The sequence below is a fragment of the Pungitius pungitius genome, chromosome 11 (assembly GCF_949316345.1).
Source record: "Pungitius pungitius chromosome 11, fPunPun2.1, whole genome shotgun sequence".
NCBI lineage: Eukaryota > Metazoa > Chordata > Actinopteri > Perciformes > Gasterosteidae > Pungitius > Pungitius pungitius.
Window position 1 is genome coordinate 18,365,341 of NC_084910.1, and position 25,867 is coordinate 18,391,207.

At 49.6% G+C, this 25,867-nt stretch overlaps 1 protein-coding gene across 1 annotated transcript in view; it reads right to left on the reverse strand.

Moving 5' to 3' along the window:
• The window catches only part of thsd7ab (thrombospondin, type I, domain containing 7Ab), an 85,186-nt gene that overhangs the window by 54,167 nt on the left and 5,152 nt on the right, over positions 1-25,867 (reverse strand). Inside the window, exon 2 of the mRNA XM_037454934.2 lies at positions 143-977. Coding sequence (XP_037310831.2) covers positions 143-977 — 835 coding nt within the window. The remainder of the gene's footprint in view (positions 1-142; positions 978-25,867) is intronic.

The window sequence follows — 25,867 nt, forward strand, 5'->3', positions numbered from 1 at the left end:
TAATTGCCTCATTTAAAAATGAACGTTTCACCTTTACCCGGGCAACGCAATTGAAAGGGCGCACAAAAGAGCCGGGAGAACGGAACGAAAAGAAAATCAAATTAACTTTACGTCACATTAACATAGAAATGAAGCCACTCACTTGCGACCCGCGGCGCTCCCATTGCGGTGTGTGCAGGTCACTTCCCGGGTCTGGTAGCCCACCTGGATGTCCCAGAAGGGGCTCTCCTGCCGGTTGAGGCGGTTCCTGGTCCGCTTCTTCTGGATGAGCTCTCTGGTCTCCGGGTCTTTGACCCCGGCCCGCTCCCTGAGCCCCTGGCCTTTCCCTTTCCTGCGCTTCACTTGGCGCGCCGTCCGCGTCGGCGGGAGGGCGCAGGGGCTCCACGGCCCCACCCTGAGGCTGTGCATGCCCTCCGGACCCGTGCAGGGCCCCGCTTTGCACGACTGGAACTCGGTGAGGTTGAGGCAAGCCGCGCCCCCGAAGAGCGGAGGGACCAGGACGCTCCGGACCCGGTTCCTGAGGCCCGTGCCGCAGGTTTTGGAGCAGGACGTCCATGGCGAGTACTCGGAGAGCACGCAGTCCCGAGGGCAAGGGATCAAACAATCCTGCTCCAGGCGAGGCTTGAGCTCAAAGTACTCGCAGATGGCATCCTCTGCTGGAGACGCGTCCGCTTTGAGTGTGCAGCCCACCTCCCGGGTCTGAATGCCCTCCTCGCCGCCGCTGCACGCGGGCGCCCGCGAGCTCCACAAGGTCCTCGCCGAAACAGGCACGCAGGCATTCCAGGCGCCCAGCTGCCAGCCGTAAAGGTCCTTGTGCCAGTCGCACACGCGGAAACAGTTCCTCTGGTTGGACGGGCGCTGGGCCTGGTCACAGTTGGTGTGCAGCGTGGTCCAGCCGTCCACGTGGGCGCACCACACCGCCCGGCTCTGGCTGCCTCCCGGGCCGCAGTCGCTGCCCATGCACCTTCCCCACGGACCTGTGGCGGCAAAAGAGACGAGGTTAGGGTGTGAAGAGGAAGATGTCAATAAATAGCAGACAGTGTGCTTTTAGGCTTCAGATGTGTCCTACAAAGACAGTGTGCTTTTAGGCTGCAGATGTGTCCCACAAAGACAGATGTGTCCCACAAAGACAGTGTGCTTTTAGGCTGCAGATGTGTCACACAAAGACAGTGTAGTTTTAGGCTGCAGATGTGTCCCACAAAGACAGTGTAGTTTTAGGCTGCAGATGTGTCCCACAAAGACAGTGTAGTTTTAGGCTGCAGATGTGTCCCACAAAGACAGTGTAGTTTTAGGCTGCAGATGTGTCACACAAAAACAGTGTAGTTTTAGGCTGCAGATGTGTCCCACAAAGACAGATGTGTCCCACAAAGACAGTGTAGTTTTAGGCTGCAGATGTGTCACACAAAGACAGTGTAGTTTTAGGCTGCAGATGTGTCCCACAAAGACAGATGTGTCACACAAAGACAGTGTAGTTTTAGGCTGCAGATGTGTCCCACAAAGACAGTGTAGTTTTAGGCTTGCAGATGTGTCCCACAAAGACAGTGTAGTTTTAGGCTGCAGATGTGTCCCACAAAGACAGTGTAGTTTTAGGCTGCAGATGTGTCCCACAAAGACAGTGTAGTTTTAGGCTGCAGATGTGTCCCACAAAGACAGTGTAGTTTTAGGCTTGCAGATGTGTCCCACAAAGACAGTGTAGTTTTAGGCTTGCAGATGTGTCCCACAAAGACAGTGTAGTTTTAGGCTGCAGATGTGTCCCACAAAGACAGTGTAGTTTTAGGCTTGCAGATGTGTCCCACAAAGACAGTGTAGTTTTAGGCTTGCAGATGTGTCCCACAAAGACAGTGTAGTTTTAGGCTGCAGATGTGTCACACAAAGACAGATGTGTCCCACAAAGACAGTGTGCTTTTAGGCTGCAGATGTGTCACACAAAGACAGTGTAGTTTTAGGCTGCAGATGTGTCCCACAAAGACAGTGTAGTTTTAGGCTGCAGATGTGTCCCACAAAGACAGTGTAGTTTTAGGCTGCAGATGTGTCCCACAAAGACAGTGTAGTTTTAGGCTGCAGATGTGTCACACAAAAACAGTGTAGTTTTAGGCTGCAGATGTGTCCCACAAAGACAGATGTGTCCCACAAAGACAGTGTAGTTTTAGGCTGCAGATGTGTCACACAAAGACAGTGTAGTTTTAGGCTGCAGATGTGTCCCACAAAGACAGATGTGTCACACAAAGACAGTGTAGTTTTAGGCTGCAGATGTGTCCCACAAAGACAGTGTAGTTTTAGGCTTGCAGATGTGTCCCACAAAGACAGTGTAGTTTTAGGCTGCAGATGTGTCCCACAAAGACAGTGTAGTTTTAGGCTGCAGATGTGTCCCACAAAGACAGTGTAGTTTTAGGCTGCAGATGTGTCCCACAAAGACAGTGTAGTTTTAGGCTTGCAGATGTGTCCCACAAAGACAGTGTAGTTTTAGGCTGCAGATGTGTCCCACAAAGACAGTGTAGTTTTAGGCTGCAGATGTGTCACACAAAGACAGTGTGCTTTGATGGATCATTTAATAAGTGACAGCCTTGCAATCAACCAGTTTACCTCCACGATGTCACTGCATTGTTTAATCTTATTATCATTTATTCACTATAAGTGTCACAACAGCAGATCCATTGTTGGGTTGTGGACCAAAGGCGGTTTTTGTGAGGTGACAATAGCGTTCTAATCAGCTCATCTTTGATTGCCTCACGACGTCCACATCATTTGGCAGCAAATGATCAGTGATTATGCAGAACTCCAGTACAAGCCACGGCTATCATGATAAAACATAATCGCACGGGCTGTGATCTCCATGTGTTGAATTAGAAAAACATCTTGTAGTTACATTAGTAACACTCACTGATTCCTCTAAAGCAGAAAACCACATGATGCGAGCATCAATTAGTCAAACCAGTCAAATCAGGGGGGGGGGGAATACTCATTTGGTGCGGTCTCCCTCCTGCCGCCATTGGACCTCTGCAGCTCATCCAGAATGCAGAAGCTCGACTGGTCTTCGACCTTCCTGAATTCTCCCGCACTGCTCCACTCCTCTCTTCACTGGTTACCAGTGACCGAACGCATCCAGCTCAAACCATTGGTGCTCTGTGAATGGATCGGGTCCAGTTTGTATCCTTACGGTTGAAATGCACTTATTGTAAGTCGCTGTGGATAAAAGCGTCAGCTAAATGTATTACGCCCCAACTGAAAGCAATCCCAGACAAATGCGTCCACTCCCTTCAGTTGCGGTAAGTCAATAAAAACCGCAGTGCCTGCATTTGTAATCTTTCAGAATTGACCAGAACGCATTCTTTACAAGAAAAGCACCTCCATCCGTCCTGTGACGTGTGTGGCTACTTCCTCGTATCTTCCTGTACATTCATTGACTTCGGGTTGGAAAAACTAGACCCACATACCCATCTGCTCCGCTCGCGCAGACACGAAGAACAGGGACCGACACACGCTATTTGGAATTCATGTTTTTCTCCGGCCAAACAAAAAGAGGAAAACCGTTTTTTGACCCAATCATCCCGTCTCAGCTGGATCTCGAGGCAAGTTGAGAGAAACGCATCAATTAAAGCGCTCGCAGTGTGTTATCGGGGAGCCGATCACGCCGGTAGGTGGGAAGGAATCAAACTAATTGGGCAGCTTCGCTTTCCCCCCCCCCTCCCATTAAAGTCCTAAGTAATTGATTAAATCAGCAGGGGGGGGGGGGGGGGGGGCCTGGGGCTGATTGGACCCTCTGTGGGCAGCGAGTGCTGACGGGAGAATCCGAACACGAGGGCGGCCTCGCTGCCCTTTCGCCTGACCTCAGGCGACGACGTGGATCTACCCCGCGGCCCCCTCCCCCCTACACTCGGTCAATACGCCACAATGGGCCCCCCTTTGGCTCCAGATCGCATCGCGCTGCCGGTTTCCCTTAGCTCTGGAGTTGAGGAGGAAGATGCAGAAGGGTGAACGGCATTAGTATTCCATTGGCGGATCCTCTGAGTCCATGAAATCAATGTGACGTTTATTTCTAATTCAGTAACAGAAAATAGGCAACTGGGGTCTTTTTGGCCTTCAAACTGCAAACGGATAAAGGAAGTGAATGTTATCTCGAGGGCTGATAGGGAGAAAAATGCAGTGGAGGAATGACAAAAAAAGATTGAAGACCAGAAAAATCCCACCTTCCACCTGAATCTAACCCACCCCCAGATGGACGCTTTCTTCTGCGAGACTCGTGACGCTCCTCCGGCTTCGGGACCCTCGGTTCCACTCGACCTCGGCTGCTCTGAGGAAGCGCCGCGCTGCAGGTACCTCTTCAATGTTGCACGCAGTGTGACGTCACCAAAAAACCAACGGCTCCATTTCTCACGTGTAGGAGAAAATGTGAACTGAATCATCTGCGATATACAGTATGTATTGATAAAATATCATATCTTTTGCACTTTGAAACCAATCGTCACTGAAAGCTGATTCGATTTTTGCTGATGACGCCGGAAGTCAAATCAAATGAACTTAAATACTAGATGTGCCATGCATGCACGGCTCAGACCTGTGCAGTTTGAATGCAAAATGCACTCTTATCATTCGGCACAAAGGCACAAATCGCTCTGGAATGGAATCTTTCAGAACCTTTTTTAATAAAACAAACCCTCAAACAATCTGTAGGCACACGGTGTGATTTATATCAGGGTCATCGGTCATTCTGACAAGTGAGTCCGAGAAAAAAAAATGCAGTAAAAGTTTCTATTATTTCTTTTCTTGGAATAATAGTTGATCAAAAAATGAACCGCAACTTTTCTATTCTGATTGTAAAAGTATGTACGTGCTAATACTATTAAAGTATTGATGGAGTTCATATTATCTATAAACAATTCAATGAATGGAATGAATAATGTTACAATCATCTGTCTTCTCATTATACAACAATGTCCCGTTTGAGTATCCCATTCAAGCTTTACTTCTTTAATGAGCTCATTTTTCCCTACAAAATAAACTTTTTTAAAATAGACTTTCAAACCCAGAGAACGAAAATGAAAAAAAAAGTCCTGAAAAATCACCAAGACCTGCAGGCTATTTATGATAACTTATTGATACTATGAGCTTTTCTTTGTTTTACCTCGGGGGGGCCCCCACGAATGCAATGCGATATCTGCAGAGGGCGACCCCCCGACCCCCCCCCCGCCCCCCCTCGCCCCCAGCCGAGGTGAGAGCCTGATCTCCGTGCCTGGGCCCCCCGAGTGGCGACTTAATGAACAGCTTCTCCGCCCCGGCGGGGTCGGGGGGGGGGGGGGGGGGGGGGGCTCTGACGAATGGGCCGCCGCGTCGCTCCGGCCGGATGTGTTGAGTGAGGCATTTATGAGACGTGTTTTAAAGAAACACGGAGGCTTGTTTCGCCTCAATCTGTAGAATGAAGTTCTAAAAGTGCGTTCAACCTTTTCACCCCCGGGGTCACCACTTGGCAGAGTGTCGTCGGCGTTTCCACATGTGATAATGAGCCGCACACCGAGGGGCTAAAGTGAGTAAATGTATATATATATATATATATATTGTGCTCCCCCCCGGGTCTCCAGGGGTTCATTCTCCCACCCACGTTCAGTCAATGAGGAAGAGCTCTGTCAACGTGTCAGATTAGATCACAGCACAGGAAGATGATTTTTACAGAGGTTTGGTTTCATAGATGGCAATATTGGTTTTATGGATACGGCTGCGCACACTGACGCGTTCATGGTATTTCCCGGTGGGTTCTAAAGCCCGATCGAATCCCCTGAAATGCTCCGACGGAGCTTGTTTTATGATGAAAAGGAAAAATTGAAAGGGTTCGTTTTAATTTGATGCAAACGTGCCTGGGCATTGATCCGTCGGTTTCCAAGCAACACAGCAAGATGTCAGTTTCATTAGGTAACCTTGGTTGGTTTTAAAACCCAAACCTGCTGTCTGAGTACCTAAACACGTCCAGCTGAGTGTTCCACGAAGCGGAATAAATCACACCGACTACAAGCTGCTAATTGCACGTTTGCGCGGCCTTTGGGCAAAAGTAAGTATTGGAAAACACTGAGTCACGTTAAGCTCAACAATACATTTATCTCTGGCCGAGAGCCACAGAGCACACGTGGTGGGCATGGGGTCCAACGGGGGGGGGGGGGGGAACGAGACCAGGGGCGGATACTTAACATCAGGAAGGAGCCATTTGAGTCGGCTTAGCATTCACGGATTGGTTGTTAACCCCCGGCCTGCATTCAGAGCGATGGCTGCCCGGGGGGCCGAGCGCGGGGGGTGGGGGGCGCCGAGCCACATCGACTCCAGCCTCCCTCCGCTCAACACTTGATCTCAATTTCATTAGCTGTAACGCCTCCATTGTGCTTCAGGAGGGGCTCCTTTGATGGCTCCGTGTTCTAAGTAGTCGCCTCCATTTTGATCTTGGCTCGCGCCGGTTTTTCATTCACACGACAGCTCGGTCACGGCAACGGTAAGCGGCTCGGTTTGTGCAACAGAAGGGGGGGGGGATGACACCCTATGAGGCTTCGCCAGTTAAGTGGGCTTCTTCGGCAATTAGAGAGCTTTTAGTAGTGAGGATACACATCATCGTGACATTTGTAAGGACTTGAAGCTGAAGCAGAAATAGGCTTTAGTTCTATTGTCTACAGAGAGGCTGAGCATGTTAGATGTGTATGATGTCTTGCCTCATTGTGACATCCTCCGAGGATCGAGGCGTGTCGAGATGAATTTACCGAGAACGCGCCGTGACGACATCACTGCTGGCAGCAGAAGAAAAGAGAATCCTCCCGAAGATCAGGGTCAAAGGGGGAGGACCAACTGCAGCTCCCCCCCCACTCACAACTTAAAAACTGGCCTCCAAAACAGACGGATTCCCAAAGGTCAAAAAGCACGTGTGTCTATTTCCAATAGAAGATATTTGTGAAAACCTGCAATCAGGCTCCCAGAGCAAGAGATGGAAGAAAAGCACAGAAGACCAGCACCTCGTCGCTGCACACACACACACACACACAAACACACACGCACACACACACACACACAAACACACACGCACACACACACACACACGCCCGGTCTCCGTCGGTAACCTTGACAAACAACGGCAGAAATCTCCCATCACGCGGAGGTGGCCTGTACCCTTCAGAGGTAAATGCTCTCATATAAAGCGGCTTTCTTCCGACCCAACGTCATTTCCCCCCCCCCCACAGGAGCTGCCACGCAAGGTGCCACCTGCCCATCAGGACCGCCGGAGCACTCCCAGCCCCGTGGGTTACAGCGACACGGGAGCGCGGCGGGTGGAAGGAGGTGCAGGTGACCTTCGGATTGCCTCCTCACCTTCTCGCCCCCTCGAGTTTGAGCCTGGGGGGGAGCCGAGCCGCATGGCCCGGGGAGGAGGCCGCTCCAGATTCACGCTGACGATTATCAAACCTTTCGAACCTCATCAAGCTCACGCCGTCCCGCCTGATTGGGACTGATTGCCTGTCCACCCCCCCCCCCCCCCAACCTCCATCCATCCGAGCTGAGCTGTTCTGGCTAATTAGTGTGAATCCAAAGTACTTGGTGATGGATCCATCCATCCATCGCTGTGCTGAATCGGACTGATGGTGACAGACCTCGCTAGCCACGACATCATTGAAAGCACGGCCTCTACTTTGGGGAAAAACAGCTTCAAAAGGGCCGCGAGGCAGAAAGAGGTCTGGCCTTAGTTACCGAAAGCATCCCTCCGAGGTAAAAAAAACGCAATCCTCCTGAGCCGAAAAAACAAACTCCTTGAAACGCCGGCATTTGCATAGAGTAGCCTCTGCGGAGTGGGAGAACAAAGGAGGTAAATATTAGATTTTTACTTAATTTAGCTGAATATCATCATAGAAACACCTTTGCGCTGCTATTGTTCTAGAAACATCTCATTGTAACGAAGTGAAATCAAATGTTAGAAAATAAAACCTAAAACGTGAAACTTCAAATGCAAAACCAAACCTTAAAGAAGCAACCTTTTCACAATAATTTGATATATATACAATGAGAGCAAAGATGAGATGATGAAGCCATTAGTCGATGGAAAGACAATTCATTTACAACTCTTTCCCTTATGTTGTGGGACTGCGTGACTAATGAGGAGCATTTCAGAAATGGGTCCACTATTTAGAGGCCGCGCGGTGTAATGGACTCACTGGAAGGTGAGCGGTTGCCCCGAGCGATAAAACCGCCCGCTTAGCGATGCTGATGCTGATGCTTTAAATGCTGGTTGGTATTTGATGATGTCACCTTGTAATCTAGGATATTGTGATGCCATCTTTCCTCTCCCCCTCCCACGGTTTCTGATGTTTTTTCCCGACTAATTCAATTAATGAAAAAAATAATTGTCGGATGAGCTGATCCACACGAGGAATCCACTTCATCCCCCCCGTTTTGGCATTGAAGGATGAAGTCTGGAATAATCCGGTATGGTCCTAACTCCTAGGATACAATAACAATGTGACCCCGTCCTAAATGAGCCATCTGTTCCATTTGTTATTTGGACTGTAGTCGGTTTCAAATATAGTTTCCTAAACTTTGTGTCGACCCAAAAAGCTACCAAGAGAACTACAAACAACACGACTCTTGCAACACGGTCGCTGTTAACGGAACAACAATAAAAAAAAAAAAACACATATTCCACGACTCTCTGATCCATTCACAGCTCAACGCGGGTGTTTAGCGAAATAAACGCGACGGTTCCCCCCCCCGCGCCGCTGCGCTCAACGCGCTCAGTGGGTCTAAAAGGAAACGACGTCTAACCGCCCTCGACGGATTTCGCTGTTTGTCGAGAAGAGGCAGTGGAGCTAATGAGGGAGTGTCTTTTTTTGTGCTTCCAGAAGCCCCCGGTGGTACACGGGATGCCATCGACGCCATTGTGACGGGAGTCACGCCGTCGCGCTCCGTTGGGAGTAAATGACGGAGACCAGATTCATTCTTTTTTAAAAACCACTCAAAGCTCAGAGAGCCGATGCCGGTTTTGACGCGTTGGCGACGTCCCGTTTTTTTTCTTCGCCCCAATTGTCTTGATGCGTGCTTGACAGAAGTCATCGAGGATACTTTTGAAGGCCGCGGCAGGGAAAAGCTTCCCTCTGCATTTCAAGCAGAGACACCTGAGGGAGAGCAGAACAAATAACAGTGGCCGTACCCATCACTGTCAAAGTAAAAATAAATATGTCTGTGAGCGCTTTATCTTTATTTACCGGCAAATGAAAGCTCTTGTTCTGCAGGGAGGCGATACGCGCCCCGCCCGCCCTCCCTCCCACCCACCCGCCGGCCCTCCCCCACATCGAGCGCCTCCGAATGTCGGCCTCTTGTCGACTCGCTGACTCAAATCCGAGCCGACAAGACTCCGGTTGAGTCTGCCCTAAAGGGGCGTGATGCTTTGGCAGAGGGGTGGTGAGAGGGGGGAGGGTGATTGGGGTGGGGTGCACCGGCGCCAACTAGGGAGGGTCGGAGGCTTTGTGCCCCCCCGGGAGGCGAGATGCTGCACTGGCTGGTTTTCCTTTACTCGAGCGGTGACGCAAACCGTTGGAGACGGTTTTCTTGTGAGGAAGAGGAACCAGAGAGGAGGATGTACAAGCATCAGAGGGGGGAGGGGGGAGGCGTGAGGGGGGGGGGGGGGGGGGAGATTCTTCTCGTTAGGGTGTGGCGTCTCATCTCCATTTCTCCAAAGCTACAAAACTCCCATGACTGGCTTTAGATGCCTTCACATCTGACCACCATTTATCTCCCCCCCCCCCCCCCCCCGAGGCGCTGAGGGGGTGGACACCGCATAGGTGAGCACCCGTCCAAATACAGCAGTAGAGGCATTGATTCAGAGATTTGGGCTTTTTTGGGGACCTGCTGGTCCAAAAGGGTTTGAGGCGCTCAGTCAGACGTGCTGGTTTGAATCCTCTTTGATGTCATTCTCATTTTGTTAAAAAACGGCCCAACCACACTGACAGGTGAAAGGTCACAGAGAGGCAGAAGCAACTGGAAGCAGCCAAATGTGTGCACAGGTAAAACAATCATTCTCCTCACGGACAACTAAAGTACATAAGTTGGATTTTGTACCGCCTCACATACATTAACCTCCTTCATAGCTCTACACTGGCTTCCTCCTTCTGCCGATTGCATTCGCCCTTCAAGAATCAGAAAAGGGGGGATTGGGACGATTATCTTGGCGAACAGGATAAACATTTCCTCCCCGCAGGGATTCTTCTCTGCATTAGTCCAGATTTCAAATGGCACATTTTTTGTTTTTGCTGACATTTCAGACATACCTCACAAACCTGGTGGAATAAAAACCAAAGCATCTCGCCAATAAATCGGCATGAAACCAGTCGGGTTTAACAGCGCCGGTGGGGGATGCACTTGTGAGGGATCACATGTTCCAGGTGTATTTCCCTGTGTTTCTGCCGCAGTCTGCATGTGCTGCACTGGGCAGGTGTTGCTTCGGAGGGGAGGGGGCTGGGGGGGCTTGATGATGTAGCTGTCACTTGATTAAGATACATCTTCCAATCGCACGGCGAGATCTCCTGCCCTCAGGAGTGCCAGCGTCTGGGATTCGATTACCGACTCCCACAATGCATCGCGCTTTAACGTCCCCCCCCCCCCCCCCCCATTCAATAGGGAGGCACGGCCGGAGAGAGCGGATGCTGTGCAGCCTTCGCCCTCCGGAAAAAAAAAACGGGGAGGTTTAAAATGCGCTCTGGGGACATGCAGTAAATCACGGCAACAAAGAGAACGCCGCGGGCTATCGGCTCATTTGCAAAAACGCTAGCTGGAGGATCGGCTTCAACAATTCGTCAACGTGGAATCAGCGGCGTTCGTGGGAAGCAAACGACTGTGCAAATGAAGATGTTGCAGACAATTATAGATTTTTTTTTTTGCCTCACTCTGCTTGATTTGGGCTGATTTGGAATTTTTTCAGGCGCAGTTCTCCCGTTATCAGATAAAAGACGGGTAGGGTGGCGCATGAAGAAACAAGATAAGATGTAAAGTAATGAAATTTAGGAAATAAGAATAAGCTGGCGCGGAACACACAGTGGAACGTGACACTGATGGTGACTATTACTGTGCACTAAGAAAGTCTACCAGCAATTTCATTATTCAATGTTTCAGTATGATGCTTCAAGTAGAGCATCCCCAGACAGCCGGCCCGTGACGTCAATTCTCTGCTTCGGGCAAAAGGAGTTAAGAGATCGATTACTACTATCCGGTAACAATCACCCACAGTGCCACAGGGGGGGCGGTGCCAGTAAACAGGAGCCAAGAGGGGGGGATTCGGAAAAGTGACGCGTCGTCCTACAAAACCGACGGATCAGAGGCATAAAAACAGAAGAAACAGAGAACAGATGAGGGGAACAGAAAATACCAAAAACAACATCTAAATTGTGTGCATGCTGGGTCACTGAACGTATGGTTACTGATAACACACGAAAGTCGAGTGAGACACAATCTACACGTTCTCTACAATAGACCCGTGATAACGCTCCTTGGCAGCGTTGGGGGGCGTGGCTTAAGGGCCCCTGCGGTGCCGTGGTCCGTTGGACTCTCTGGATGACGGAACCAATCAGAACGCTGTGATGAGCTACAGTTCTACATTGGAAGAAGAGCGAAGAACATCACTGAATGTTTCTCTCGCTGGAACAGATGTTTCCAATCTTCTCCCCCCCCCCCCCCCACCCCACTGACTCCACAGTTTGATTGACAGGTGCAGATTGTTCATCTAATAAGTGTCTTTTTGCAAACGGCTTGGATGCGTGGCAGGTGAGGGTATTCTGACGGCACATCCTCACTCCCAGGAGCACTCATGGTAGCATCAGCATGCCAACGTGCCCACAATGACAGCTTAAAATACTGACGTTTAGCAGGTAGCTTCACTTCATATCCACCAAGTTAGCTCACATTGATCCATCCGATGATTGTTGAAGAAAAAACAACAGGAAAGGTCAGGGGAGGAGGCCATTCTTTTCTTCTTCACTGAGACGTTGAAGACTCACTTCATTTATCTTCATGGATCCTCTGGGTGACACTTCTTCACCCGGAGGAACGGATGAAAAAGACTTGGAGGAGCTTCACCGAGAGCTCTTCACAAAAGACACCGTACACATTTTCACTTTGGGGTTGTTTTTTGGTTATTCTAAAGCACCAGAGTGTGGCCACGCACTGTTCACCGCGAATGCCATTATGTGAATGTCCTACGCAAACACATTGTTTACTAAAACCACAGGGGTGCACGAGTGGGAAGGTGGCAGCGGGCACGTTTGCAAGAATTTACATCGAATTGGATTTGTCGGCAACAATAAGGCTTTGAAAGAGTGCAATTTATTAAAATCCAACGAACAAAGCGCTACCACCTTTTGTTTCAGTTAATTAAAGCCTCGGTGAGGCGACACTCATGAAATTACCGCCTGTCAGGTGGTTAAATTGAACTAACATAAAAAAGGGTTTTTTTACCAGTCAGCTCAGCATATGGATTCAAGGAAGCGGCGCTTGGAGGCCAGTTCGTGGTTGAAGTCATTGAGGCGCAGGCCCACTTTTGGGGGGCCTCCGGAGGGGAGTGGGGGTGCGTCTTGGACTCTGCATCGCCGGCAGTAGGGAGGTGGGAGGTGTTGGACGGAGGACGTGGGTATCGGAGCCAAGCTCCAGCCAAAGCGCACACACACACACGTGGACGCACACATGCACACACAGCAGGCCGAAAGCAGAGCAGACTGTGATCATACCACCGCATCGACCCACCGCCTTCTGTTAGCTCTTTTCTTGTGCTCGCCCTGCGTTTCATGGCACGCCGAGGTGCGTGATGAACACAGAGCGCAAGGGGGTGAAATCAGGGCAAAACCTTTTGCTTTTTTCCCCCCAATCACGCCGTTTCGTTTCATCTCCGCCGCTTTGATTGTGGGCTTTTCTTTCTCGTGTGTGTGTGTGTACTTCGCAAAAAGCCGATCCGAGCATTTTTCCACTACGCCTGAAATGCTCACGTGAGTAGATTTGCTCTTATTGATCCAAACCGGCGCAAAAATTGGACCCCTCGCCAGACTGAAAAGAAAAGCCTTTACTTTTTCCCGCAGAAGGGCTCAGCCGCGGCAACAGTGGCCCCCCGGTGACCCTCATTACGGCTCATAACGTATTCCTCCAGAACACCGAGGTCAGGTCCAGCTGCCAGCTGATGCCCCGGGTTATTCCTTTATGATGAATCGTATTTGGGGGGGGGGGGGCAAAAATGAGACATTTCCAGCAATCTCAGCAAATTGACGGCGTCCCCGACTGGGAAAGCTCTTGTTGGGGTGTCGAGCTATAATTGGATGTCATGTGCACGTCGAGAGAAAAGGGCAGAAGGGCTACAGGTGCCAACACTTCCTGGTGTCTGCTGAGAGTTGTCAAGCGTGGCGACTGTTTCTATTTTCTTGCGTTCCGGACACAATCCCTTTGAAGAATCTCGCCTTTGATACCTCCGGAATAATAGCTTCCTTTTTATTCCTCCTTTCGTCGCCGCTCGTGTTTTGAAGCGCGAAGCGGGACAAACGATTGATTACTATGAATCCCGTCTGGCTCCCGGAGCCAAGAATAGACTCTAAAAGACTGACAGCTGTCTCTCCCATAGGACGGCCGCCTCTCGCCTTGCGCTAATTCGTGCCGATGCCTACGCACGTGGAGGTGCGAGCGCGTCATGCATGCGGGAGGTTCAGAGCACAGTCCTCAGGGGTTGTTCCGGGCCTCCGTTTCAGCTCCAAAAGACGGGCTCATCCAGAGCAGCTGCTGTTTGCTTTCCTTCTCGGATGCGGATCCACTTTTTCCAGCATTGGGATGCGGCCCGCTCTGCCTCTCGGTGTACAGTGGGGTGCATCTGTGGGGTGGGGGGGGGGGGGTCCCGTCGTAGACGAGGCAATGACACGCCGCCAGCTCAATGTCAACTGCGGAACCAGGAAGAAAACCCCTTGAATAATTCATGCCGCGCGCACCCCCCCCCCCCCCGGATGAAAAAGAGGCGTAGGGAGCATTGGCGTTATTGTCTTCCTTTGACGCCAGGTGTGAACAGCTGTCAGACACATGAAGGCCTTCTTTTTGGAGTTGGGGGGGGGGGGGGGGGGGGAACTTGATCCGGAACGATTCCTGCCAGATGAAGGCGGGTCCCACGATGCGGCTTTCAGCAGCTTTTCCTCCCTCAGTCGAATGGATTCAAGGAGACTCGAGCTTTGTCCTTTCTCACCACCGGGGGAACATTTTATTTTTTTTTCTTATTTTTTTCCCCCCCTTTTTCTTTTGTCGTACCAGGCTGAAACAGGTTAACAGGCAGGCAGGTGGCCCCCGCTCAGCGGCTATTATTTGCGGCAGACTGACAAGCGGCGTTGCAGCTAATCAAATCATGAGGCCCTAATGAACACGGAGTGGAAGAGTGCCACAGGAAGAGCTGGGGTGTCGAGTGGAGGGGATGTTTTTAAAAAAAAAAATTCCCTCCATCCGGAGTATGGAGCCCAGATCTCTTGACCCCTCCCTCTCACACCCTCCCCACTCGTTAATTGGCTGGAAGAGGGAGATTATAGAGACCCGGGGAAGACGGTTGCTAGGGCATTGATGGCAGCCACAGGGGGGAACACAGCTCTGGTCATTTCTTTGCTTCCTTTGCGGTGATGGTTCTGCCGTATTTGATGTTCTCATAGACTTTGAACCTTAACAAACACATCATTACTGTAAATCGTGTCAGAGTATAAACCAATAAAAGCTGAATAATTTTTTTAAAAGGCCCTTAATTAGCGTACGACCTCAGTTATGCTGGCCATCGTAACCGGAAAGATGAAATGATTGACAAAGTCTAAATCTTCCAGCAATTTGTAGAATCATCATAACTCAGCAAAGAGGAGATCTGGGGGAAAAAAAGCCTCCCCCAGAGACATTATTGACTCGAGGCGACGGATTGACCAGAGGCCAAATCAATAAGAGCGAGCAGCTGTTAGTGCACTTCAGCAGAGGCAGAAATCTCTGTCCGACAGCGAGGTACTAGTTCCTGCTCAACTGCAGGAGTGTGGGGGGGGGGGGGGCATCACGGGGCCAGTATTAAAGCGGGACCTCGGGCATTATTATCGGTTATTTACTGAAAGTTTTAATTTTATTTCTGGGCCTTCATGTTTTCAATTTATCATTCTGATACCTTGAGAGACACATCTCTGCAGTAGATACAAGCTTACGGTTGCAATACCCCCCCCAGTGGCAACCTGCAATTCCTCAAGTGGCCACAAGCCTGCAAGGTAAGAACAGAAGTAGGGGATAGGGTCTTCGTAATGAACTTTAATCAGACTAGATTCTGTGTTGTTAAATATAAGCGCAATGCAGGCCATGTATCAACATGGTTGATTTCTTCATTTGCGTTGCCAGAACCTTTGGCCGCATAACATTCATGGTAAAACGTATTTTGTCACTGCCAAGGTAAGGTGGGCCGGCAGACTGTGATCATTAGTGGGGTTGCTGCATGACAACAACTTCACCGGTTCCTGAGATTTCTTTTCTTGAATTTTTCATAAAAATTGGAATTTTCAGCGGCTTTCTTTCAAACTTTCTCGGTGTCGCTGGCGCTGTCAGCGGGTGCTGGAGGACGGCGCCGTGAGGACGCTTCCTCTTCTCGCTTCCTCTTCTCGCTTCCTCTCCTCGCTTCCTCTTCTCGCTCAACAGAGCGAGGGAAGAAAGCTATTTCTTACTCCTGTATTTTGGATGATGGGAAAATTCTATGGTTTCCTTTGTCTCCTAACCACTCGAGCAATATGGAAGCATTGTTACATGCAGCCAATGAAACGTTTAAAATAAATACAAACTAAATGTCTACCTTGAGTGTTAAGCCCAAATTGCCTTCTTTTCAGATGAAAAAAACAGGCGTGTTTGTGTATAATAATAATGTAAGGCAATGTCAGCCTTATGTCAAGATCCCAGCTGAGTCAAATAAGAAGAATCCAACCCTGTTGTTACATATATTACAAGGTAAGACTTAATAACTTAAGAAATACGCAGCAAAAAGGCCTGCAGTGCCGCTGTAGAGATAACACGCCTGCTCTGGGAGTTGCTGCACCTGTACAGTACACGCATATCATCATGTAGTCTTCTCCTGACAGCAAGATAACAAGAAGTGGCATCACAAGGAATATCATTACGTATAAATGAGCCACCCACTGCCTCACTTTCCCTCCATGAATTAGGAGGCGAGGGGAGAGAACAAAGCTCTCAAGGAAACGTCGCGTTAGGATCCTTCCTGCTTACTGCTGCTTGAGAGGCGCTAATACGCTTTCGGGTGGAGCCGGTGGGGCAGGAGGTCCAAGGTGATGTGTACACACACACACACACACACTCACACAGTGCTGTGATCGCGCCGTGGGGTGTGAGCTGTGAAAAACTGCCACCCTCCTTCTGATGGTGCCGAAATAAATGAGCACACGACTCTCTGTTTCTGCCCTTTGATTTCCGCTGCAGGTAAACATGGGATGACGGAGGAATGAGATCGGGAGTGTTGGCGAGGGAGGGGGTGGCACTGAGCATGTGATCACACACACACACACACACGACCTGGGTTGTGTGAGCCTTTGATGTCCTTACATGGATCCAGATCCAGAGAGAACGACGGAGCTCAACCTGTTTGTGTGTTTGCGGCTCAATGCACCGTCGTCCTCACTCAGAAACCCCCCTCGCAGATTTCCTTTCCTGTTCTTTTTTTAAGTCCGTCATCGGTCGGCAGCGATCAAACAGTTCCCTCAATCGGATTAAAACCACACACACGAGATAACAGCTGGGTGATGAACGAGCCGCCCAGGGAAGCCAATCAATCCCCCCCCCCCCTTAGTACAGCAGAAAAAGCCCACGCTTTGACACCGTCTAATACAGACACCTTTCCCCCCCGCCCCCCCGCGTCCTCCATCCAGTGGTAACATCTGGACGTGAACACGGAGGAGGTTTAATCAGGGGGCGGCCATCGAGGCCAAGAGGAGAGAGCGCTTGAATCCATTAACTGGGGATTAGAGTGGTAATCGCTTGAGAGTAGGACATGAGGGCAAGGGGAGGGTTGGGAGGGCAGCCAGGTGGACGGGCCGGTGGGGAAGTCGGGGGGGGGGTGGGGGGATGGGGGAGGAGTTGTCATGGCTCAGTGTTAGCATGTTGGCTCAGTGTTAGCACGTTGGGCCTGTGGCGGGAACAGGTGGTTTCATGCTCGCTCGTGTCACTGTGCAAAGGAGGGGCTACTGATGCCGCGCAGCAGATGTGTCCCACTCGCGTGTCGGACGCCGTGCAGATGTTCAACCGCAAAATGAATGTCTGCATGGCTGCGGGCATATTTCCTCTAAATGTGTGATTTTCGAACTGTGTGTGTTCAACGTTAAAGCGAAAAATGGCAGGCAGTGTGATTAACGCCCGGCGGCTGAAGTGGACAAATGTGAATTGTAAAAACGACGACAAAAAAAGTCGCGTTGGTTAACTGAGAAAAGAGCGCATGGCTCGGTTTGGACATTTGTGAGTGTGAGTCCTCGGCCGTCTGACCCTTCACAGAATGTTCCAGAGAGTCACTCCAGGTAGGTAGAGGATCAAAGCAACCCAATACGCCGCCTTGAGCCCTGTGTTCTCCGGGGAACCAGACACGTGATCCCCGTTAAGGGTTGAGCGAAGCAACGGGGAGGTGTGAAGACTGCTTTGATACGTGGTATACGGAGAGCATGAAGTCTCCCCCCACCCCCATTCCTGCAGGCAATATACGATCAGCGTTAATAAAGAGAGGGGCTCTGACTTGATCCATCACAGCACTTGGCAACGAAGCCCTGCAAGGGAAGTGTCATTATTATTATTTCCCTCCCTCTGGTTTTGTCCTGAGAGGCTGCATTCATCCTCCTCCTCCTCCTCTTTCACACGTATCCCATCATCTCCCGTCTCTGAGGCCTCCTCCCCGGCGAGAGGCATTATGGTGTCAAGCACCTGGAAAGGCGTCCCTCTTACTAGAGGTGATCTTGAGGTGTCGAGAGGAACAGACGCCACAAGGAGCGGCTATTGCCCCGCATCGTCCACAGTTTTTCCTCCCTGCTTGACTCCGAGGAGCGACCGCGGGTCGGACGCGCCTTGGCCGGAGAGCAATGCGAGTCGCGGTTCGAGAGGCGATATTGCGCGGTTTCATCCAATACAACCTCAATACTGTGGTGTGGTATCGTAAATGAACAAGAACTACGAGATGGCACAAAGTGATGATTCATCTTGGACTGAAACAGTGAAATCTCTGGAGGTTGATGGAAACAGCGAAGAGTAAGGAGCTCGAGGTGAATCGTGTCGACCTGCACACTGTGTGGTAAGAATGCAGAAGTGCATTATAAGTTCATTAGTCGTCGACCTTTAGTTCAGGTTGTTTTGGTTTAATACGAATTCGTAGCAGATAAAGAAAGGATTCTTCTCAATGCTGAGATGCTTTTGTTCACTGGGTTAGCCACCATTTACGACTCATTCCGTAATGGAACAAGGGGGTACAAAAGGTACAAACCAATACTCTTTAGTGGGGAAGTTTATAGTCCGATAGAGGAGTTTGAATAAAAGCTGATGGAGGAAGATTAGGGCTGACATTAGGTCATCCGTTTCCCGCCCGCCAGCTTTCTAATTGCAAAATTATAGAGAACAGCACATCCTTTAGAATTTAAAAAATAAAATTTAAATGAGTAAAGATATTTGCTTGAATCCGAAACACTTTCAGCACCAGGCAGACATATGAGAGGTATGCGGCTGACCCAGATACGTATAGTTGTGAAGATGTGTTCAGGGTTTCTTTAGTAGCTCTTCCTGCATAATACAGCAGCTGGTAGCACACTCCGAGAGGACCAGGAGAAGTTCGACTCCAAGTCATCCGCAGTTTACCGAGCCGGCAGGAACGGGCAGACGGACGTCTACGGCGCTCCGCTTTGTATCCGAGGAGAAACCCGCCCTCTCCCTCCCGCCGCTTCGCTCCGGATCGCACCGTCCCTCTGTGCCCCCCCCTCGCCCTCGCCCTCCCACGTCTCCGTCTGTCCACTCCTCCTTCGTTTTCTACTCATCTGCAGTCTCCCTGTCAGGTCAACAGCAAAAAGCAGCGCCAGGGGGTCCTCGGGCCACAGCTTCAGTCCCAAGGGAGCCGGCCGGGCTTTTGATGATATCAATCCTCTGTGAATTAGCGGCGGACCAAGGGAAAGGCTTTCCTCACGGATGAGCCTTCTCTTAAACACCCTAAAACGTGGTGGAGAGGCGTGGGGAGCCGACCCGTCGCTGCCGGTGCCGCTTACCGCCGGCCCTACCTACTGGGATTTAGAGGTGGCCGGATGCAGGACGATGAGAAAAACATCTACATGAGATATTTTTTTAAAAAGCCGATTTGGGGGATCGATGTAAGAGGTAGAGGAGGGTGGGGAGATATCCGTGCCCTTTTACGAATGAACACATGCCAGTTCGGATTGTCTGACTGTTTGACTGCAGGGTTCACCGGAAGGCTATAACAGCAGGACTGACCTACATTTCCCCCCCACACACACACACACACACACACACACACACACACACACACACACACACACACACACACACACACACACACACACACACACACACACACACACACACACACACACACACACACACAGTTTCGTTCTCGTCTAAAAGGAAAAGCCTCTGAAAGAACAGCACACGGATCAACAAGGGACTAAAATTGCCGAAGGTAAGAAAATGTGTTCAGAGGTGGCGACATCTTCCTTTCACCTGTTTTATAGATACACACTTTCACACACTTAATGGCACAGGATGGGATGGATGTGGCGGGTCCACAAATCAGTGAAAATGCAGCACACTGCAGTACAGACCTGAGACCAGTGCTCTGATTCTTTACCAATCATCCAATACTTTATGATGTTGTTTGAGGTGTTTTTAATTCTGCTGAATTTAATTCAGGTGGGTAATTGGCAAGGGGACCACTTCACGCACTGCTAGGCTAAGCTAGCTGCTAGGCTAAGCTAGCTGCTAGGCTACTTCCATCTCAACAACTAGCCTAGAGAGAGGACCACCACGGTGTCCCTACAAGGCCGTGGTTTGAAAACATCGTGCTAAACGTGGGGATTGTCGGCTGATGGAGAGTTGAGAGCAAAGTGTACGAGGACGGAAGGAAGAGTCGCTGGTTCAACGTGTTCCACCTGGTGGAATTCAGCCTCCAAGATGATCACATGCGTGTAGTTTTACAATTACACAGCAGTGTCTAAAATACACACATGGTTACTCATTACTTGTTCGATTTAGACTTTAAATTTAATGATTAATGAATTTCAAAATGTGCAATTCAAGTTTTTAAATCAGTTTGGCATATATATATATATATATATATATATATATAATAAACACAGAATTTCCGTCCTTGAATAATGAACTAGTATTGCCGTGTTCAGGTTCAAGAGGCTCAAAGCCGAGTGACTCAGAGGAATAAGGTACTTCAGGCTTCGCTCTTCCTCTCTGTTGCTTTAAGGTACGGGGTTAGTCCCGTCTGCACTGCAACATTTCATTTCCACAAATCCTCAAATAAAGGATAATCAGCGCGTGTCCGCTCAGCACGTTACCACATGTCGAAGAGATGTCGAACGTGCACGACAGGTACGCTCACAGGCAGCAGGGGTCAGAGGCCCTGACAGACATCTCATCATCTCTGTTGCCGTGACTACCGCTGTCATAAGCCCCAAAATAAGGGGTGAGGTGGAGGTGGAGGGGCAGCAGCTCCAGCCTTGACTGACGGATGTGACAGCTATGTAATCCGGTTGGTTGGAGACACACACAACACAAACACACAGAGGGGGGGGGGGATGGGGGCAGGTGGGCCCAGCCGGGTCTCTTGACAGCTTACGAGTCCTCCCGAGGACGCACCAAACCGCTTCTTCCTGCTAGCTGCGGGTTAGAGAAACACTTAATGTGTTCATCTCATTGCTTTTAATTTGAAAGCAGCAGGGCTAAGGATTGCAGGGGGGGTTGACAGCCCCCCCCCCCCTACACTCTCTTCACTAAACGGTGTCCATCTCCATGTCAACTATAAAAGTTAGTCCTGCGCCGCCATCCTTTTTGTTCTCTTTCCTAACTCCAAAATAACCTCGTTCTCTCTCTGGGGAGTGTTGAAAGTCATTCTAGCAATCAGGAAACCACTTACTGAAGATGCAGGTAACCCAAAACCAACAAGAAGTCAAGCAGTCGCTCAAACACACACACACACACACACACAAAGAGAAATATAATAAAATAAACCGCCTCAGATTGATGACACCTAATGGTGTGAGATCACTGGAGGTTGAGTTTTTCATTTAAAAGAAAGGAAGCGTGGAGCACACGGCGCCGCGCCCTCCGACAGCTTCTGGCACAGATACAATTCCACAAAACCTCCCGTCCGGAGTGCGAGAGCGTGCCCGAAAGAAAAACATGGGAGGTGGGGGTGCGGCTGGCGATTTTTCCACCGCTTGCTGGAGGAAGCGACCCCTTCCCCTTCTGCTGCGTGACCACTCGGGTTCCACTGGACGGGCAGACTGCAAACACGGAGGTGATAGATGACATTTTCCGGATGCTTGGTCTTGCAATTAGTTGTGGTTCAAAAGCTGCGGGGCCCTTAAACAACGGCAGGACACTTGAACCTTGTTCATTTGATGACAAAAGGCTTCCTGCTGTGGAGTTTCCAGATTACACACAGGACAAGAACAATAAAAATCTCCCTGCTGTACTCGTGAAGATTCCTCTGGGAGGCAAAATCAGTGAATGGTTGAAATAATAATGAATAGTTACACTAAGCCCCCTCTGCGAAACAGAGAAGAGCCGCCGGGCATCCAACTCGCTAAATGCCTTCAACGCCCTGGATGTTCTGCTCCAGGATAAACACAGCTTCGGGGTTCAGGTTTCTCGGATGAAGAAGGGCACGGCGAGGAGAGAGGTCACACGTGCCGTGATGAATTACAGTGGGCCGCTCGTTCACTAATGAGTCCTCTCAGGGGGGACACAAAAGGACGAGCCAACGGGACATTGATCCTCAGCAGTGTCTGTGGTGTGCTGCGGGATTGTTTTGGACCCAATCACGCGCCCTCGTCATCGGGCGCGGATCGCACGAGTCTTATCTTTAAATTACTAAAGCTAATTTGCATCATTTGAGGTCACTTTGTCCCTTCTATTGTATCATCACACTCACAGGGCTGGAAAACCATCGACAAAAACGGCAAAGACTGACTTAACTATAAAAAAATAATGCACACAATTCCTCACCTAGGCTGCGTACATGATGTACATCATGTAGGCATCATGTACATGATGTACATGTGTTACCGGGAGTTAGCAATATCATAAAATGTCTTGTGTTGTACAAAACGAGACGGCTGTTCAGCCGGCAGAATTTGCATCGCAATTAAAAATGCAATCAAGGTTTATTTAGGATGCACTTTGCACAAATTAAACAAGCTGACCAGCGGCTGATGTAACATGTGACCACCGTGTCCACTTCCTAGTTACAGTTCATAGTAAATCTTATGATCTTATGATCAAATATCTTAAAAGTCCTCACTTATAAATAAACCGCACACAACCTGGTGACGGAGACGACATGGAGGAGACAATCTGTCACATGCTTCCACCGAGCTGCATATAACCGCAGGTGTGACCTCTGGTGGATTCTCTTCCCCCGACTGGAACGGCTAAAACAAGTAAAGAGCTGCCTCGCTTTTGACATTGTGTTAACGCCAAATGCCAACTTTCTCCCTCTGGATTTCAAGTGTGGCCTTTGTGGGATTTACCGTGTGTGTGTGTGTGTGAAGTGTCACCCGTGAGTGCGCGCCCACGCCGTACACCCACAGCGCGATGCAAAGGGTGAGAGGAAAAAGGAAAAGCTAATGAACCGGCTGACGAATAGACGTTTGAATCAATGGGTGGACGACGGGTTGGATGGCGTTCCGTATTGTGGCATAAATTATGCAACCGTTTAAAAGCAGCAGAAATCACCCAATCGCTTCATCTTTAACCCGGGAGGCTACTTAACTAGCTGCCAAAAGAAAAGCTGTGATATATGTGATTGATTTGTAGCTTTGTGGGAGAGAAGAAACTGGGAACTGCTCACCGAAACTATTGTTAGAATGAGTTGCGATCCACCACACAGCATCATCCATAAATGATCATTTCACCTTGAGAGGGCCGAGAAAGGTAAAAAGGTCAACTGTCGCCTGTGTAGAGCTGAGACACTTTAATGACCCTTCCAGAGAGTTGCCGTGTGGACACTCGGGTGGATGTTGCCGGCTGGTGTTTTTGTTGACTGTGGAAAAACAAAACATTAAAAAAAACGAGACAAAAAATGACTCCGTTTTCCTCCGTAGGTAAATACACATGTGCTTGTGAAGTGACCACTGGCAAATATTCCGCGGCCTGCTGGAGGTGTCGGGGGGGTCGAGAGCCTGATGCGCCTTCTGCAGGTCAGCACCGCCCTGCCTCGGGACGTTTGCTGGCCTCCCTCTAATCTGAGGGCTTGTCGAGGCTGATTAGCCAGCCCATCGATCACGCTCTCTCCCCCTATAACGTTATACACACCGTATTTCTGCTTTAGCATGTTGATGGTGTTAAAGCAGTGGGTGGTATTCATGCTAAGCCTCGGAAATTCCTCTCCCTTCTTCCTTGATTCTATACTTCTGTCCTTTCATGATGTCTTTAGGGCTTAAATGAAAAAGTGCGGGCTCTCTTTTCTATGCCACTTTAAGTCCTCAAATGAATCACCATCTCCTATTTCGGCTGCCATGTGTGCTTTTACTATGGTGAAGTATTTGAAACACTTGAAATGGAGATTAAACCAGGAATGTCAAGGATTCAGCCCACAGTGTACGTATTGCAGCCTAAATGCAAATGAGGTCAATAGCATCAATCAGAGGTGTAAACGAAGGATTTATTACCAACTGGACTTTTAAGTTTGAAATCTTCCGCTCTTGAGTACTGGCTTTCATTGTGAAGCTTAGCTCTTCAGAGAGCACCGCGTCACAGATCTGATAAGTGACTGATATGTGAGATTAACATCACTACGATACCTTGCACTGCATGTACAATGTGTTTTTTGTCATTTTGTTTTTTTTATTCATAGGTTGAGCAATGCTAGCGGTTCTACCTACGTCTTGCCCTGAAACTTTGCGCACACATTCATGGGGTCCAGATTGGGATGCACTGATGTTTTTCTAATCGCAGGGTGCTAACGAGTGCTAACGGCGTGCCAATAGGTGACGGTACCAGCTGTGACCACAGCCACAGCGCAAGGGGTATCAGCACTAAAAAGGCATCCACGACCCGCCTTGCCATGTCAGTAAAGAGGGAGATGTTACTCCACTGTGTCTTTGCAAACGTATGCAGACGTGTGTTGCTATATTACAGATAATCTTCTATACTTTAATACGCAGCTGTAGTTTGTCAGGTGGTGCAGATTAGCAAATACCTGTCATTATTGTGAGCACGCTAACATGTTTGTGTTAGCGTTTAGCCGGGTAGTCTCACAGGGGGGCTATCATGGTCGATAGTCACTTTTCTGTCCGAAGACACGGGGTCAGTGGATTTCCACAGAAAACCATCAAATCAGGGATTGGCAAAACCGTCACAAACAATCACCGTGAGCCACCGTCCTGTGACTGTTGCTTAGGGGCACTCGGAGGAATTGCTGTGCCATTTTACAAAACCAAAAATCAAATGGTCAAAAAAAAAAGAAAGACAATCATTTCAAACAATCAAAATTATTTAGGAATGGGGTCAAAACCGCAGCGGCACAGTGTGACTTCCAGTAACAAAAAAGCAATGTGATTGTATACGATTCAAATCTGCACCTAATGTTCTCATCCTAGTCAGCAAAATGAATAGCTTTGATATGGGACTCCTTAAGCACACATGGATTACAGCAGTGTGTGTGTTTCTCACATGGGCTGTCGATGAATTAATCTTCTCGCCACACAGCGATGAAGCGCTTTCCACGGCATCTACGTCAGCTCACGAGTGAGGCAGAAGAGCAACGCTCCTGTGAAACAAGAAGCTTTTTCTGTGCAAGACACCGCGAGACATGCCCTCATCTACCGCAGAGCCCAGGGAAAGAAATGATATATTTGCTGATGGCCGGAGGGAGAGATGAAGGATTAAAGGAAGTGCTGCTGCATGGACGGGAGGATATTTACTCCTGAGCCTTCTCCTTCTCCACGGCTTTATTGGAGCGGCATCGGAGGAGGCAGCACAGCCTCTAAATGTCACTGCATTCTTCGATGACGCCGCTATTCCTTTCAGCCCGCTGAAGCCGCCTCGTTACACACACCACCCCCCCCCCCCACAACCCTCGAGGGAGCGAAGGGGCCTGTTTTGAACACCACTCCCCGCACAGCTAAAGCACTCCGGTTTCCTCAGAATGTTTCAACCTGTGACTGACCGGGGGATCGGAGTCCTTGTTGGTTTTCAGAGACACACAGAAGTCTGAGGTTTATTTTGGAGAAGACCTGGGGGGGGGGGGGGAGAGAATAGGTTGGTGAGAACAGGCCAATCAGAGAGGCATGACTAATACATGGATGAAAACAGCAACCAGACCCAAACCGCCCTTTGGCAAGGCACGCATCGTCCTTCAGTGCGTTGAAGTAGACACTGTAGGGTTTCTCATTGGGTCCCATTTAGACCAAATGTGAGCTGTGATGCTGCTAAAATTGAGCTGGATTACCGGAAATTGACTGAAAATAGAAAAACGAGTGCCGGGTCACGGCTGATAATCAGGGGTGGAAAACATCCCCACATCACATAAATCTATCACTGATCTGCTTACTCACACCACCCCCAACCACGAAGCACGCTGATGGTGTAACTGAACGGCGTGCAGCCGGATCTGAAACAT